This window comes from Bidens hawaiensis, unplaced genomic scaffold (assembly GCF_021521415.1).
Source record: "Bidens hawaiensis isolate Kalapana, Puna unplaced genomic scaffold, B.hawaiensis_p1.1 tig00005946_1, whole genome shotgun sequence".
Lineage (NCBI taxonomy): Eukaryota > Viridiplantae > Streptophyta > Magnoliopsida > Asterales > Asteraceae > Bidens > Bidens hawaiensis.
Window position 1 is genome coordinate 2,732 of NW_027504966.1, and position 15,600 is coordinate 18,331.

Genomic DNA, 15,600 nt, shown 5'->3' on the forward strand with positions numbered 1-15,600 from the left:
AAATCTAAATATATGGTATTTTTAGTTATAATCTTATTAAGAAGATTTAAATTAATTTAAAAATAACAACACATGCGAGTAAGTTCATTTGACAATATTATCCGGATAAAGTCAAATTCAAAATTTATAACTCTAAATCATAGTATTTGAATATTCTAATGTACTATTATATAACTAATAATTATATCTTTTAAAACTACACTTTTTAAATCTTAAATTAACTTCTAAATTAAATAACTTTTGTTTTGGAGTATTTAGATGTATAAATTTGTTACCGGCAATAATAATAAATTAAAATACTTCTTTTATTTTAACGACTAAATGTTACATTCAATAAACCTTATATGTTATCTAAAAATTGTTCTCTCACATTTGTACCTTAAAAAATGCATGTAAATTTCTAAAAATTGTACACCAAAAAAAAAGGTGGAAAACGTCTTTAGAAGAGGCTTTTGAAGCAAGCCTTATAAAACTTAATGGGCTTAAAGCCCTTAACTTGTGCACAAGATTTATTTATTTATTTATTTATCCCATCATTTTGACATAAGTTGAACTCAATGTCACAATGTGAATCTTCATAACATTAACCAAATATGATTGTATGCTAAACCCAGAACCTTTAAACAAAATAAGGGTAAATCAGAAAGAAAAGTAAACATAGTTTGATAAAATATGGTTCATGTGCTTCAAAAATGAATGTCAGAATGAGAATGAGAATGAAAATAATCCAAGTTTCCAACATGAATCAAAAGAATGATCATTGATCCATCTCCTCACTACCACAACTACTTGAATTAACACTTTCCCTCTTTGGCAACGCTGCCGCCTCTTTCTTGCTAGAATGCTCACCACCACAATGTAGCCTATACATCAAAAGCCAAACGTGTTACTATATATCAAACGGGTCGATTTGATTTATGTTTTATGTGTTCCAAGTAAAAAATCATTACCCGAAAAAGAAAGTTCAACCGAATTATAAATTTAAAAGTTGTGACAGGTTATATTGTCTTTAACAGTAAAAGATTAGCTTAAAAGAAAACGGTTCAAACGGTCAAACATCATAAGTGAAAAGGTTTTGACAAAGGTCATACACCATCGACAAAGTTAATATTTTTTGTAAATAATTAAGGATTCACTGAGATGGAAACGGGTCAAATGGTCAAACAAATCGAAAGCTAAAAATTTGTGAAAAGGGCACGCATTATCTAAAAAGTCATACGTTTTACTAAGAAAAATAAATGATTAGCTAAAACAGGAATGAGTCAAATGATCAAGTGAATCAAAAGTTAAAAAGTTATGACAAAAGGCATACGTTATCGAAAACGTTAATACTTTTTGTCTAAATAATAAAGGATTATCTGAAAATAGAAACAGATCAAATGATCAAACTTTTTTTTTTTAATTTATAAAACTTGAATAATGAATTATTAACATTTAACACCAACCAAACTACATCTGGATAATGTGTAAGCGAGCAACAAGTTGCGCCGCTATCCCCCTTTTGGATCGCAAAGCCTATTCTACTAAATATAAATCTTTGGTTCCTCGGGCTCTGCGAGTCACAAGGGATCAATAAAAAGTTGAAAAGTTTTGACGAAGGATCAATAAAAAGTGACATTTTTATTGTAATTATAAAGGATCAGCTGAAAAGGAAACAAGTCAAATGAATTATCAAACGAATTAACTGGTTTGATAAAGAGCATACAACCGAGAAAAAAATCATCTTTTTTGTCAAAAGAAGGAAATACTAGCTCAGAAAGAAACATGTCAAATGGTTAAACAAATAAAAAATTGAGCTAAATTGCACACATTATCAAAACTTATATATATTATTGAAATAGTACACCAGCAGATGAAAAGAAACGATTCAAAAGATCAATCGGGTCAAGTGGTCAAACGAGTCAAATGTCAAATGGGTCAAAAATTTTCATAAGTGCATACATCATCAACAAAATTATACTTTTAACGAAATTATTAAAGCATTGACCGAAAAAAAGGGTCAAATGGTACAAACAAATCAAAATCTGATATGCACGTATACATAATAACAAAAAAAAATTACTGAAAAAAATTGAGTGTAAAATTAATACATAAAATGTTTCAGGTCAACCCGAATCAACCATTCAAGATTACTAATTTAAACCAGTTTCTAGTTTAACATACCTCAACTGAAGTGCAGCTTCTGAATCAGTATTATCAGACCCGTAGTAGCAGACAGTATCCGGGCTGACCTGATCATGCTTCGAGTGACCCGCACTGCTACTTGGAACAGCAGCAGGAGTGTATGGTAAGAAACCCTGTTGACTCGGCTGTTGACTCAACGGTAGAAACCGCTTTAACTGTTCAACCTGCACCAAACACACACTTCACATTATTAAAAACATTAAACTAACATTAAATAAATTAAAACCATAACAGAGGTTGTTGTAACGCGATTACTTCTCCTCGAAGAGCATCGTTTTCATAAGCAAGTTCTCGTTCCTTGCGGTTTGAACGTTCGATCTCCTCAAACAGCATAGCATCCTGAAATTGTAATGATTCACATTGTCAATTATAAGTTCATTAAAATTTGAAAATTTATAAAGATGTATCAAAACCTTCTTTTCTTTGACTGAAATTAAGCCGCCACTTAGTTGTTGCTCGAGTTGATGGAGTTGTTGCACGCTTGCGCCACCAAGGTTGTGGCCCATTAACCGCCTGCATCGTAAACACAAAAACATTGACATAACGGTAAAAAAATTAAATATTAATAAAATATAAATTAATGAACTAAAATATGAATTTCCGAATGAAATTAGTACTGCTTACGAGTTTTCATTTCTAAGTCTTGTTACTTCGTTTCTCAAGAGTTCTAGCTCGGCTTGTTCTTGACTCTATGAAAAAGCAAAGACGTGCATGAACATAAATAAACTTAAATATGAGTATAAATAAAAATAAATTAAACTAATACAATTGTACCATCTCAGCTTGTATTTGTGATGTCGATGGTTCTGTCGCCCTGTTGTATCGATCAATTATTCCCCTCATGCTGCAATGTTACAAAAAGATTAAACTTAATCATATAATGTTTCTATAATATGATGCAATTAGCAATGTTGACACATATCAGTACTCTTATAAAGAACTACAATTTTAAAATAATTAATCTTATATGTCATCAGTGAGTTCTATACAATGAACCTTAAAATAAACTAGTACATTCATCCTAAAAAATGTCTGCTTGACAACAGAAAAGCTAAAGGCAGATTCTTAGTTTACAGAGACAGTCATTCAATGTACACAATGAGGTAAAAAAAATCAAAAGATCAATCTATAGATAAAAACCAAGATTTGTTGAACAAAATAGCAACACACAGCCCTACATATCTTCACATAAACACAACTGATTTCATCATGCCAGCAAGATCATCTAACCACTTAAACCAACTGTAACAAACATTCACAAAATCAACGGTTATATTCATAAACATTAGCAGAAACTAACAAAATAGCTGATAAACTGTTCCAAAAAATAATAATAATAATAATTGTTGAAATAAATATCCCAAATTGATTCCTAAATTAGGGCTTTTTATTATCAAGTTTACACAAATTGAAGAATCAAGAACCAATTAATCACATGCAAAAAGATCCCAAATTGATTCCCAAAATTAACCCATCAAAACCCCCAAAATCAAACAGCATTTAAAGATCTAACCAAACAACCAACACCAATTAATTCCACAAAACAAGCAACAACAACTACTTCCAAGTCAACCACAAGTCAAACCCACATGCAACCAACCTAGAACTGGAGAACTCATACAGGCGACCAGTGTTAGAAAACACAATAATCCCAACTTCAGCGTCACAGAGGACCGACAGTTCATGGGCTTTCTTCAACAACCCAGCCCGCCGTTTCGAGAAGGTCACTTGCCTTGTGCTCACATTCTCAATTTTCTTGATTTCGATCTTTCCTCGGCCCATAGTGAACCAAATCGAGAAAGGAGAAAGACCCAGATGATGGAATTGGACAAGGAACAAAACCCAGATGGGGAATTTGAAAAGAATCAAAACCCAGATGGGAATGATAATACTATTGTGTTTTGGACTAGGGTTTGGTGAAGAAAGAAAAGAAATTATCAAGAATGAATAATAAGAAAGAAAAAGAAAAGGAAAGGAAAGGAAAGAGGGGTAAGTTGCTAAATATGGGGAGAGTGGGGAAGATAAAGAGGCGTTTTCCACAAATGGCGAAGAGATATGGAAACGGCAAGCTTGCATGGCAAATCCCATGAGAGTAGTCTAATGCCTGCATGACTCTTTTTCTTTTTGCTACATTGGGGGGTTTTCTTCACATGGGTCCCACACCACATCACATTTTTTTATTATTTTTTTTGGATTCATTTAATGAGTTGTATATGGTTTGGGAAAGTGGGGTGGAATTGGAAAGGGGGCTTTTACTAAGGTCAAGCCTAAATTGAACATTTGTTATTTCTATTTGGACTACAATATTATAATTTGTTTTTGTATTTTAGATTAATTGGAATGATATTGCTATTTTTAGTTTTTTTTATAATAATAGCTTTTCAAAAAAATTTATAAAAAATAAACAAGATAAATGTGCGTACTTGTTATAACTTGATTTACTATGTATACGAGCTTATAAAAGGTGGTTTTGAATGTATACACACGTATAATGTTGAAAGAGTATATTTAATAAAGAGGGAATGGTTGCGTTTTGCACAAAATCCATTTAATGGTTATTGTGAAACATTATTTTTATTTTGTTTTGAATAGTGTATTAGTGTGTTATAAAAACAATGATAATGAAAAAAATGATATACGCTAGAAGGAGGTTTGAAATTTGAATTTACTAAGTTGAAGATTTTGGGTATATTATTTGATGATTTTGTTTTATCTAGTCTAGGAGATATATATAACTATTTAAAAAGATGGGTAAGTTATAGTTAGTTAATTACAATATTAATCGTATTTTGAGTTCCAAAATCGGAAAGCGAAATATTAGAAGATTTATATAATTTTCGAATTTTTTAAAATTAGTATATCCAACTTATAACAATATATACCAAAAATAGACCGTGATAATTGATAAGTAACCAACATAACATGAAATTTGTGGTTTTTAAAGTCAACGACTATTTTAGGGTAAGAAAATCGCCGGGACAAGTATTTTGTAGCACAAGTTGGTCGGGACGACTAATTTAGGAAAAAAAATAGCCGGGACAACCTTTTTATGTAACTTTTATACTTTTCTAAATATTATAGTATTATATTTAATTTTACTCATAACTAGTTTTTCTTTTGTAACTTTTAAAATATAAAGTTTTACAAACCGCCGAGATATTTTTTTTTTATCTACTTATCGACATAAATTTTATTAAAACTTAGCGGGTCAGATTCATATCGAAGTTTTTTTGACCCGCTCAGTTTTGAATGAAATTTATGTCCAAACGTAGATAAAAAAACAAGTCTCAACAATGTTTGGAATTTTGCAAAACGTTATATTCTAAAAGTTATAAAGTAAAATAATATAATATTATAATACTCAGTTAAGAAAAAACCATAACATTAAAGAGTCCGACTTTTTTTATTTTTTCTTTTTAATCTAAAATAGAGGTCCTCACAAGTTAGTGCCACAAAATATTCATCCCGCCAATTTTCTTATCCTATAAGGCTAAAATAGTCGTCCCGATCAATTTTGTAAATTACTTTTTGACTTTTAAGAATCTAGGTGTGGCGATTTGGGCGGACATTTTGGGAATATGTTGCAAAATATGGACAAGAGCTCAAACACACTTATAAGAAACGGGCATTTTCATAATTTTCCCTAAAAACAACTTGCTTAGCACCCTAGATTCAATCACCCAACCAAAGAGAAGGTCTATTTAGATGTTTGACATCGATCATAGTTAGGAGGTGCATGGGATTCCTTACGGGTGTTTGGGATTTCCTTATTTCGGCCTCATACTGACTTTTTAACTTTTTGAAAAGTGAAGTGATGTTTGGGAGTCCTTATGATGAAAAAGATTCCAAAATAAAGGATCCCAAACAGCGAACCAAAAGGTATGGTGTTATAGTGCTCGAACCAAGAACAATGCAATGGTACATGGTGACTAGGGGTGGCAATGCGGTGGTGGTGTGAGATTAAGTGAGAGAAGAGATGGTGGAAATCAACAACTAGGGTTTCATGTTTGAAACAAAGTTATTGAGTGGGAACGAGGGCTGCCAAGTGTACCAGTGGTTCATGCGTGTTGGTTCCATGTGCCTAACATACAACATGTAATGATGTAGAAATTAATATATGATATTATGAGAGTCACACACCACACAACTTTATTGAATATACATAATACGTGATTAAATGATAAATTGTGTCAAGATTAGTTATATCTATTATTTGGTGAAATAAAAGGTGGATATTTATGATGAATTGATAAAAAAAACTGATTGTCACACATGCCCTTAGGGGTCTAGACGTATGATTAACAACTGGTACAATCAATATTTATCAATTGGTTTTAAATAGTCCAATTGATACAATCATTTTCTGGCAAAAAACGTTTTTCCGATGACTTGCAACTAACGTCGTTAAGGTTTGTTAGTCGCGGACCGTTATAAACAATTATACCTTTAGTTGGGATCGACAACAACCAAGTATTACCTTGGGAATGTTATTTGCCAATAAACCATAATTAAAATTATTTAAAATCAATTTTCCTTGAGAACACTTATGATTATAACTGAAATAACCCAACTTTAGTATTTGATGAATACGGAGTATATCATATTGATCTAGGATGACCATTGACCTACCTCCTTCCTATGATTTCTATATACTTTTTACCATCATTTTATTTTCCTTGTACACTTTTTATTCATTTTACTGTTATTATTTTTTTCTTCTTTTTATATAGTATGTTATTAATGTAATATCTTATCTATATATTTATTTATTTATACCCATTTTTCATTCATTATCTTTAAAGATCATCTAATAAGTTTTTTATTTATTTTACAGTTTAAACTTAATAAATCTTTTTGTTGTTCTTTCAAAATTTAGACCACTTTCTGTCGTGTAAAAAAAAAAAGGTCAAATTTATCTTTAATCTAATATTCTAGCGTTACTTTTCGTGTAGCAAATATACAAATACATCTATATATTTTTATATGCAAAATATTAACAAATTTATAAAACTATTTTAGCATTACCCATTTACTATGCCATTTTATAAAATTTTATTTTACATACAAAACAAACATAAATCCCAACAAAATATAAATTTAAAAGACTTTACCCATCTATAATAAAAACGATATTTCCTCATCACAATTGCAATAAGAAAAGTCCTTCACACTCAATTAGGCACTCTATACCAAGGCCGTTTAAAAAGTTCATGTCACTCAAAACTCAACTAAAAATTTGAAAAAGAAAATAGTTTAAAGTCAGCTCATTTTTAAATGAGCCTAGCCGAAGCTGGCTTGGTCTATAAACAAGCCGAGGTCAAGTCAAAGCAAGCCCGTTAGTAACTCGTTGACTCGTTTAACTTAGACCCAAGTAATAGTGTTTATAACTCAACTCCGTCTATAAATAAGCCCATAAAGTACACTTTTCTTAAATACTAATTTTTTGTTTAACGTCAAGCCATATGTTGGCTCTTGCCTTTTACAACCCAAACTTAAAACTCAAATTTCAGCTCATTAAGCATAAACAAGCCATTATATTTAGCATCGAGCTCGTCAAGCCATATGTTGGCTCAAGCCTTTTACAAGCCAAACTTAAACTCAAATTTTAGCTCATTAAGCATAAACAAGCCATTATGGCTTGGCCCGAGATGGTACTTAATTAGCACAATAACCAAATAAAATTAAATATAAAATAAATTAAAAAATTAAAACGGTGTTTGCAGTTTACCCCAACTCGTACCGTTTGAGGTTTCAAAGCGTACATAAAAATGATACACAACCCAACCAGGATCAATATCCAACAAATGATAATGCCAGAAATGATAGCAGTCAAGGCATCTCACACAATCATCATTTATTTATGTTTCATCAGTCAAATCAACAATCAAATGTAAATAAACAACAACAATGTAAAAATATAAGAATAGAAAAATAGTAACATAAATAAAAATCAACCTGTCATGCCACAGCGAAGTAAACAACGCCAGTTGGCATCCTAAAGACGATGATCACACCTTATTACCAACTTCCTCCTCTTCTGCTATCGCTCGAATAGTCAACCGTCATGAAAAGGCAGGCGGGTCACTGAGATCAGAACTCACGTCCAGTTTCGTGCACACATATATGAAATGAGAATCGGGATCTTCTAGAGCATAATCAGCCGGAAGCATTCCCTCCTCGGTGGTTGGAACAGGTGACAACTGTGATTTAGGAGATGATGTCGAGCCTGGCGGCTTTTGGAAGCCAGGCCTGGCTGCAGCAGACACCAGTTTTAGTACCAATATTAAGTACTAGAATAAACGGGCTGGGTAAATAAACGTTTATGATTAATTATGTGTTAGATATCATTAGAAATAGATACTATTCAAATATCAGTGAGACCATCGTGTAGATTTCAATAACTGTAATGAAATTTAAAACATTTTAGGTATTGTTAAGCTAATCAAATAAATCATAATGTACAAACCTTTTCTATGATAATAAGATGCACTAAATACACGAATTAAAAGATTTATAGTAGGTTAACGATCATCTAATCTTTTGTCATCTTTAAAGAAAAAACAGAACCCCCCCCCCCACCTCTCCAAATATATAATTTATAATAAATATTATTATAAAAAATATGAAAAAATTAACTCCGTAATATATATATATATTACAGATAAAAAGTAAAAATAATATATATGCGTTAAATACCAAGGCCAGAGCTCAAGCTTAGTGAATACCAAACCAGAGCTCAAGCTCTTGTGAGTTAAATAAGCCGAGCTCGAGCGCAGACGAGCACGGGTTTGGCTTGGCTTGTATACAGCCGTATTCAATACATAGCCTATTTTAGGTATCATATTGCATAAACCACATAAAGACTACCTATTGATTTAGCAGTAATAGCATCACTGCCTTTTTTTTTCAATCTCCCACAATATCAGGACAACCCAACAAACAAGTGCTTATACGGTTCTCTACTAAAAGTTGGGTTTTGTATTTAAAGCACTCCTATATAGATGTGTGTGTAGTTGTATTAAAACAAGAAATGAAGAAAGTAAACTGATACAGTCATACACATATAAGTTGTAACCAATAATAAATTCACACCAAGGCAAGAATTCAGTTTAAGTTTACTCAAATTTCAGCTAAAAGTTATTACTTATTACAATGAAATAGACAGATAAGTTAAGAAATAACTTACGTATGATGTACAGGTCTATTTTCCAATTGTAAACTGGGCGGTTTATATGAGGCATCCTGACCGTTGGATCACCATATGTAATCTGCATTAATGGTATCTATATATGAGTTCATTTAAAGGAGATATACATGAACATATAAGGATTCATTGTTATACCAACATATAGACCCCTCCAGGTTTAAGAACCCTACAAATGAAAGAACGCATGTTATGATTATAACTTGCAATCACGAATATAATATAATATTTATGGTTCTTTAGATTAGACAGCAGAAGACCTCAACCTGCTCACTTCCCCAAGCATTTGAGACGCGCTAATTGGAGCATCAGTTCCACACTTCAAAAGCAAAAAGAAGTTAAAGAAATTAGAACACATGGAGAAAAACAATACTTACATATACATATATACATGCACGCATGTATAGTTAACACATGAATGGTTTGTTCATTATGTCCGTTTAAGTTGTTTCATTTATGTTCATTAGTTTACGTTTGCTCAAGTTCGCTTGTTAACGTTCGCTAAACCGTTAACATGTTCATTTAAAATTTTTGGGCCATTACAAGTTAGTCTAGTCTTAACAACTTTTTAATTCCCAACACATTGTTCATCACATTACTTCTAAATCGTTTAGCTCAGTCATTATCGTTTGTTTACGCTCGTGGACGTTCATTTATATTGTTAATGGACGTGCATAAATGAACACAAAGATGCTCATTTTCATAACAAACAAACACGGACAAGAAAAACTCATTCATTTAATTGTCCGTGTTCAATCGTTTATTCAGCTAATGTTAAACGAACAAACACGAACATTACATATATTGAAAATAAGCATAGCTTACCATAAGCGAGTCAAGAGTTCCTAAAACCCGCAGATCAGAAATCATGCAAAGAGAGCAGAAAATGATTGTTAGTATAGAAAACACCACGAAGCAATAAAAGTCAGCATGAAAACTGAACTCAACATATTCAAGATTCAAGATTCCATTTAGAAGGATGTCAAGACGACAAAATATACCAAAAGTCTGTTTAAATTTAGAATAACAATATTTGAACCATTGAATTTGTACCTTTATCAATTACACTATCAAATGTATCGTCCAGAAAAAATCCCATATCCCGAACATCCATCTGCAAGTCTTTGAATATGATAAGGAAAGCTTTAGACTTAATTTACTACAAAGTATGAATATTAATATAATAAACAATATAAAAGTAACTGGTTTGTAGAACGGATACATTTTAACTGAGGGACATGTTCATATTTGCGTCTCATCATCTCAATAGCAACACATGAAATGTCAACATTCATAATGTCTCCATACCCGTCTTTAATCATGTCCTCTGACATAACTGCCAACAAATGCACACACAAAAAAATATATATATATATGAACTGACATGTATATTGTATTTGCAAGATAATTGTTGACCGAACACAAAGCAGCAGTATATATACAAATGCTTGAAAGGGGAAAAAAATCAACAGGAATATGTCATAACTCAATGAATCCTAGAATCCTAGACCTTAAAACTATGAGACAATTGCATATTTCCCCTTCCAAACCCAGCTTAATTGTGTATTTACCCAACCAAAAATTGAATGGCATATTTTCCCCTCCGGACCTCTTCAATTGTATACAGTATATTTACCCAACCCAAAAATTCAATTGCATATTTCCCCGTCCTTAATTAAAAATTTTACCCATTTTGGTTTATCATATTAAAATACTTTTACTTCATCAACCAAATAACTTGATCTATCATATACAGTAAACATGTATAGATTTAGAGTTAAAACATCATATATAGTTAACCAAAAGGCCACATTTTTTAACTGCTATCAACAACCAGAACACTTGATCTATCAGTTCTAAGCATGTTCCATGGATATCTAAATTGGCAATAATATCTAAGTTGCAGTCAAACAAACTGATGTTACTAGTACTGTTCCACAGCCAACAATGTGACCCATCCATTTCACTCATTAGAGAGTTTAACAGTGGTCACCATATCATCTACCATGTTCTCAAGTTGACTGTAAGTCTGCAACTCTTACAAACTTGACAATCAATAGGGACCTTAATGAAGGTTTGTGCCTCTATTAGCATCAGAATCACATTCTTTAGCAAATAAATTTAATACAAATTTGTCAGGTTAAGCACAGATCATACTTTTCTGTAAATAGGAAACATACCGGGCCATAACGAATCACAAAATTAGTAGACATAAGAGGTCAAATGTTACAAATTACTAGTATGTTACTATACATACCATGTTCTTTGTCATTTTCCGCATAAAAGAAAGAAATCAAATTCTGCATATTATCTATTAGGGAAAATGACCAAGAAATTCCAAATATTTCCATTCTAAAACCGTGACTTACCACTTTTTAATTATTAATTCGACAATTTTTAGAGCCAACCATATTCTTCCTCATGTCCTAATACAAAGGTTTTCCTTTCCTAATTCCATTTTCTTAAAACTTCATGAGCCGGTAGTTACTACAAACTGAGCCAATATACAACTAGCTTCTGCCAATATAAAACTAGCTTCCAACAATATAAAACCAGCTTCCGACAATATAAAACTAGCTTCCAACGATATAAAACAAGCTTCCACCAATGCAAAACTAGCTTCCGACAATATAAAACTAGCTTCCGACAATACAAAACTAGCTTCCGACAATACAGAACTAGCTTCCGACAATATAAAACTAGTTTCCGACAAAATAAAACTAGCTTCTGCCAATATAAAACTAGCTTCCTACAATATAAAACTAGCTTCCGCCGATAATAAACCAGCTTCTGCCAATATAAAACTAGCTTCCACTTCCGCCATAATAAAGCCAGCTTTTAGCGACTCGCTGGTATAACAACACGTGTCAGAATTCGGTTGACTCTACAAACTGGCGGATTAACAATTAAAAAGTGACTGTTTTAGAAACTCTATGTCAAATTAAGCCTAAATTCAGCAACTGTTCAGCTCTTGCACTAAACCTATGTCAATTAAAACTACACTACACAAATAGTTCTCAAATCGTACAGAAATGAAGTATAGATAGCTAATTGAGAAGGAAAAGTAACATACCGGCATTGCCGCAACCAACCATGAGGATTCTGGAGGACGTCGGGATGTATTTTCGGACGAACGGACGTAAGGCGTTGTACCGCTGGTACCAATCGAACGAACCGACTGAAGCCTCCTGTATGTACCGAGCGTCCCAGTATACTGAGTCGCCGTAGTTGTACGTGTTGCATGCCGACTCATCGCTGAACATCGGAGCCACTCGCCGCTGCCGGAAGGTGTGGTGGTTAGGGTTTGGGCGGTGGTGGTAGTTTGGATTTTGTTTATGGTTGGTTATTACTCCAATGAGTTTAATTGAAATATGTGTTGTAAGATAGGGAGGAAAAGTTGTACATTGGCTTGTAGTTAGTTGATTGATATGATAATCTTAGTTGTTTGCTAATCTAGTGGCTTCTAGGCAAGTGGTAGTTGATTGATTGGATGACAAAATTTGTTATATTATTAAATATATTTTTCTTATTTTTGATTTTATCGTTCTCTCGTTGTTGATTAGTCATTATTGGTTAAGTTATGCTTTGCGGGTCACTCTCGATCCTTCTTTATCATTCGTTATATAATGTCATCTCAACTTTTACTCCATCTTCTAATCACATCACTTAATTCATGCTATAGTTATACTATATATTTCGTTTATAATATTATTTAAAATAAAAGAAATTTGAAATAAAAATAAAAAGAAAATAAAACTTATTGAAGGGTTTGGAAAACGATCTGCATGAGGATGGACATTTGCAACCACCCCCTCCCTCGGTGACTAGTGACCAATGAAGGGGTGACATGGTGTTCCAATGGTGTCACGTGCGTCAACTTAGCACCGTGAGCCATACCTCATGGCATTACTAGTTACTCGTGAGGTTTTTGGCACTTATAATGTGGCGTATGTCAACCACAAACATTGGCGAGTGTGGCTAGAATATTGAGGAACGATATGTACTTTCACTTAATGTGTTCATGGTCACTAGAAACCACATGCAGTAAAAGGTGGAGAATTCATGTCTTTTCTTTGTTAGTTTTAGGACATCATGGACCATCTTATGTCTTTTAGCAGCTAATAACTTGTTTTAGGTCAAACATGTTATGTTAAAGACTTAAAACCATTATACAAGGCTTATGACCAATTTGTTGACCATGGACCTTTTGTTTCTTGTTGTAACACCCGCATTTTGTAAACCCTTTATTGATATGCTATTTTTGAATATGACCTCGGTTTTTTTCCTTAATTCTATACATGGTGAAAGACTATAAAGATTCTTAGTTCAAAGTCGAAGCTTCAAATTCCTAATTAGCTAGAACTAAACATAGTTCAAAAGTTTCATAAGTTGATACACACGTAATAAAATAATGCATGCAAATACTTTGATCCATTATTAACACGGTGTGTTTTGACACCGAGAGACATTAACAACAATATATAATGGAATCTCAAATACCAACCAAAAATAAACATTTCTAAATCAACAATTTTATGTTGTTGCTCATGGTACATTGTTATGTGCTCATTTGGAGCATAACTTATGTTTTAGTATCCGTATTACTTTCAGTTTTGGTATTAGTGTTAGTCTTGTTATGTTTTGATTTATGTATGTCTGTCTTTATATGCACTATTATTCTTTCCATCACTAGACAATTTTTGGCTCAACCGTTTTTTTTTGTTTATGTGTTGTCTTACTTGCTAACATGTAATTTGGAAATTAGGGGAATTAATGATGAGTATGAACAAGTTCAGGACTTATAATCTTCATTTAGTATTTTAAAATTAAGACTCAGGATTCTTTTTCAGTTTGATTTTACTTGTTGTTTATCCTTGAATTTTGTTTGTTTCCAGTTTTTGGATTGTGATAGGTTTATGATATCATTAATTTTGGTGTTACATTTACAATGGATAAGGTTATGTGTCTTTTAAGAATATAATTGTGTGTCATGATGTTCTTTTTAGGGATTACTCTGTAAAATAGTAACCAAGTTTCAACATTATTTCAATTAGGTTACTGACTTAAAGTTTTGTTCTAATCAGGTCACTTAACTTTTAAAATTGTTTCAATCATAGATATTTGACTTGAACAGCCGGTTATCCAAGTTTCTTTTAAACACACGCATTTTCAAACATGTAAACTATAACTCTACTCCCTCTCTCTCTCTCTCTTCAAAGTTCATCCACAAGACCAAAACCACCACTACCACCCGGTCGCCGCCAGGTCCATCTCAGGTGAAACCCAAGAACACAAACCCTTCATCTTTCTGATCGCAATAGTATAACCCCTTCGTCTTTCCGATCTAGGCTTCACACCGCCTTGTTTTTAGAGCCTGAAATGGTTGCCGACGATGATGTTGGTTACAGTATGTTGGAGGCAAGGCGTCAGCGGTGATGGTTGTTGGCTGGGAAATCGATTTGTAGTTGTATTTGTGGGTTGAGAAACGTGGTATACTATGTGGTGGTGATTTTGGCAGGTGATGGTCGAAGTCTTGGCGGTACTGGTTGGTGGTTAAAGAAGATGGTGAGTTTGGTGATACTGGGAACAAGAAGAATAAGTAATTTTGTGATTTATCTTATATTTATTTAATTATTTTTAATAAAATCAAAATAACCTGCTATATAGGTAAAATACTTAAAGAAAAAGTCTAAGTAACCTGTTGTTCATGTCAAATATCTATGATTGAAATTATTTTAAAAGTTAAGTGACCTGATTAAAACAAAACTTTAAGTCAGTGACCTGATTAGAACAATGTTGAAACTTGGTTACCATTTTACATAGTAATCCCTTCTTTTTATTATCCTTGTTTATTTTCATTCTTTTAATTATAGCAAAATGCTTTGTATTAAACTCTTGAAATGATTATGCATATATAGTGTGTGTTATTTCAAATCCCTAACTTATTTCCAACTTTTCTGTTGCATTATATTTAATGCCGAAAACGTCTCCCTTCAATGAATACACACCTTACTTTCTAGTTATGCGCTTTATAAGTCATTTAATCACTGTGTAGTAGACTTTTCACCAACATAAGCTTAGGACTTTGACAACAAGGAAATCTCCAAACTCCATAATCTAATAAAGTTTAAGATTTGATAAAAACAATTGTACAATATTTAACAGTCATTTGAATACCTGAAGGACCACTAACCCATCAATCATCTCCGTTC

At 32.5% G+C, this 15,600-nt stretch overlaps 2 protein-coding genes across 2 annotated transcripts; both read right to left on the minus strand.

The window, feature by feature from the left end:
• Positions 1-684: 684 nt before the first annotated feature.
• Positions 685-4,344, minus strand: LOC143609599 (floral homeotic protein AGAMOUS-like). Its single transcript, XM_077084308.1, has 7 exons — positions 3,785-4,344; positions 2,959-3,028; positions 2,809-2,873; positions 2,598-2,697; positions 2,440-2,523; positions 2,164-2,348; positions 685-863 (listed from the first exon to the last, which is right to left on the minus strand). Exons 1-7 carry the CDS (start codon positions 4,270-4,272, stop codon positions 758-760), a joined length of 1,098 nt encoding a protein of 365 aa, XP_076940423.1. The 5' UTR covers positions 4,273-4,344; the 3' UTR covers positions 685-757.
• Positions 4,345-8,021: 3,677 nt separating this feature from the next.
• On the minus strand, positions 8,022-12,795 carry LOC143609595 (uncharacterized). The gene is made up of 8 exons (XM_077084304.1): positions 12,462-12,795; positions 10,611-10,724; positions 10,442-10,510; positions 10,214-10,233; positions 9,655-9,707; positions 9,527-9,557; positions 9,371-9,452; positions 8,022-8,437 (listed from the first exon to the last, which is right to left on the minus strand). Exons 1-8 carry the CDS (start codon positions 12,649-12,651, stop codon positions 8,247-8,249), a joined length of 750 nt encoding a protein of 249 aa, XP_076940419.1. The 5' UTR covers positions 12,652-12,795; the 3' UTR covers positions 8,022-8,246.
• Between the last annotated feature and the right edge of the window lie 2,805 nt (positions 12,796-15,600).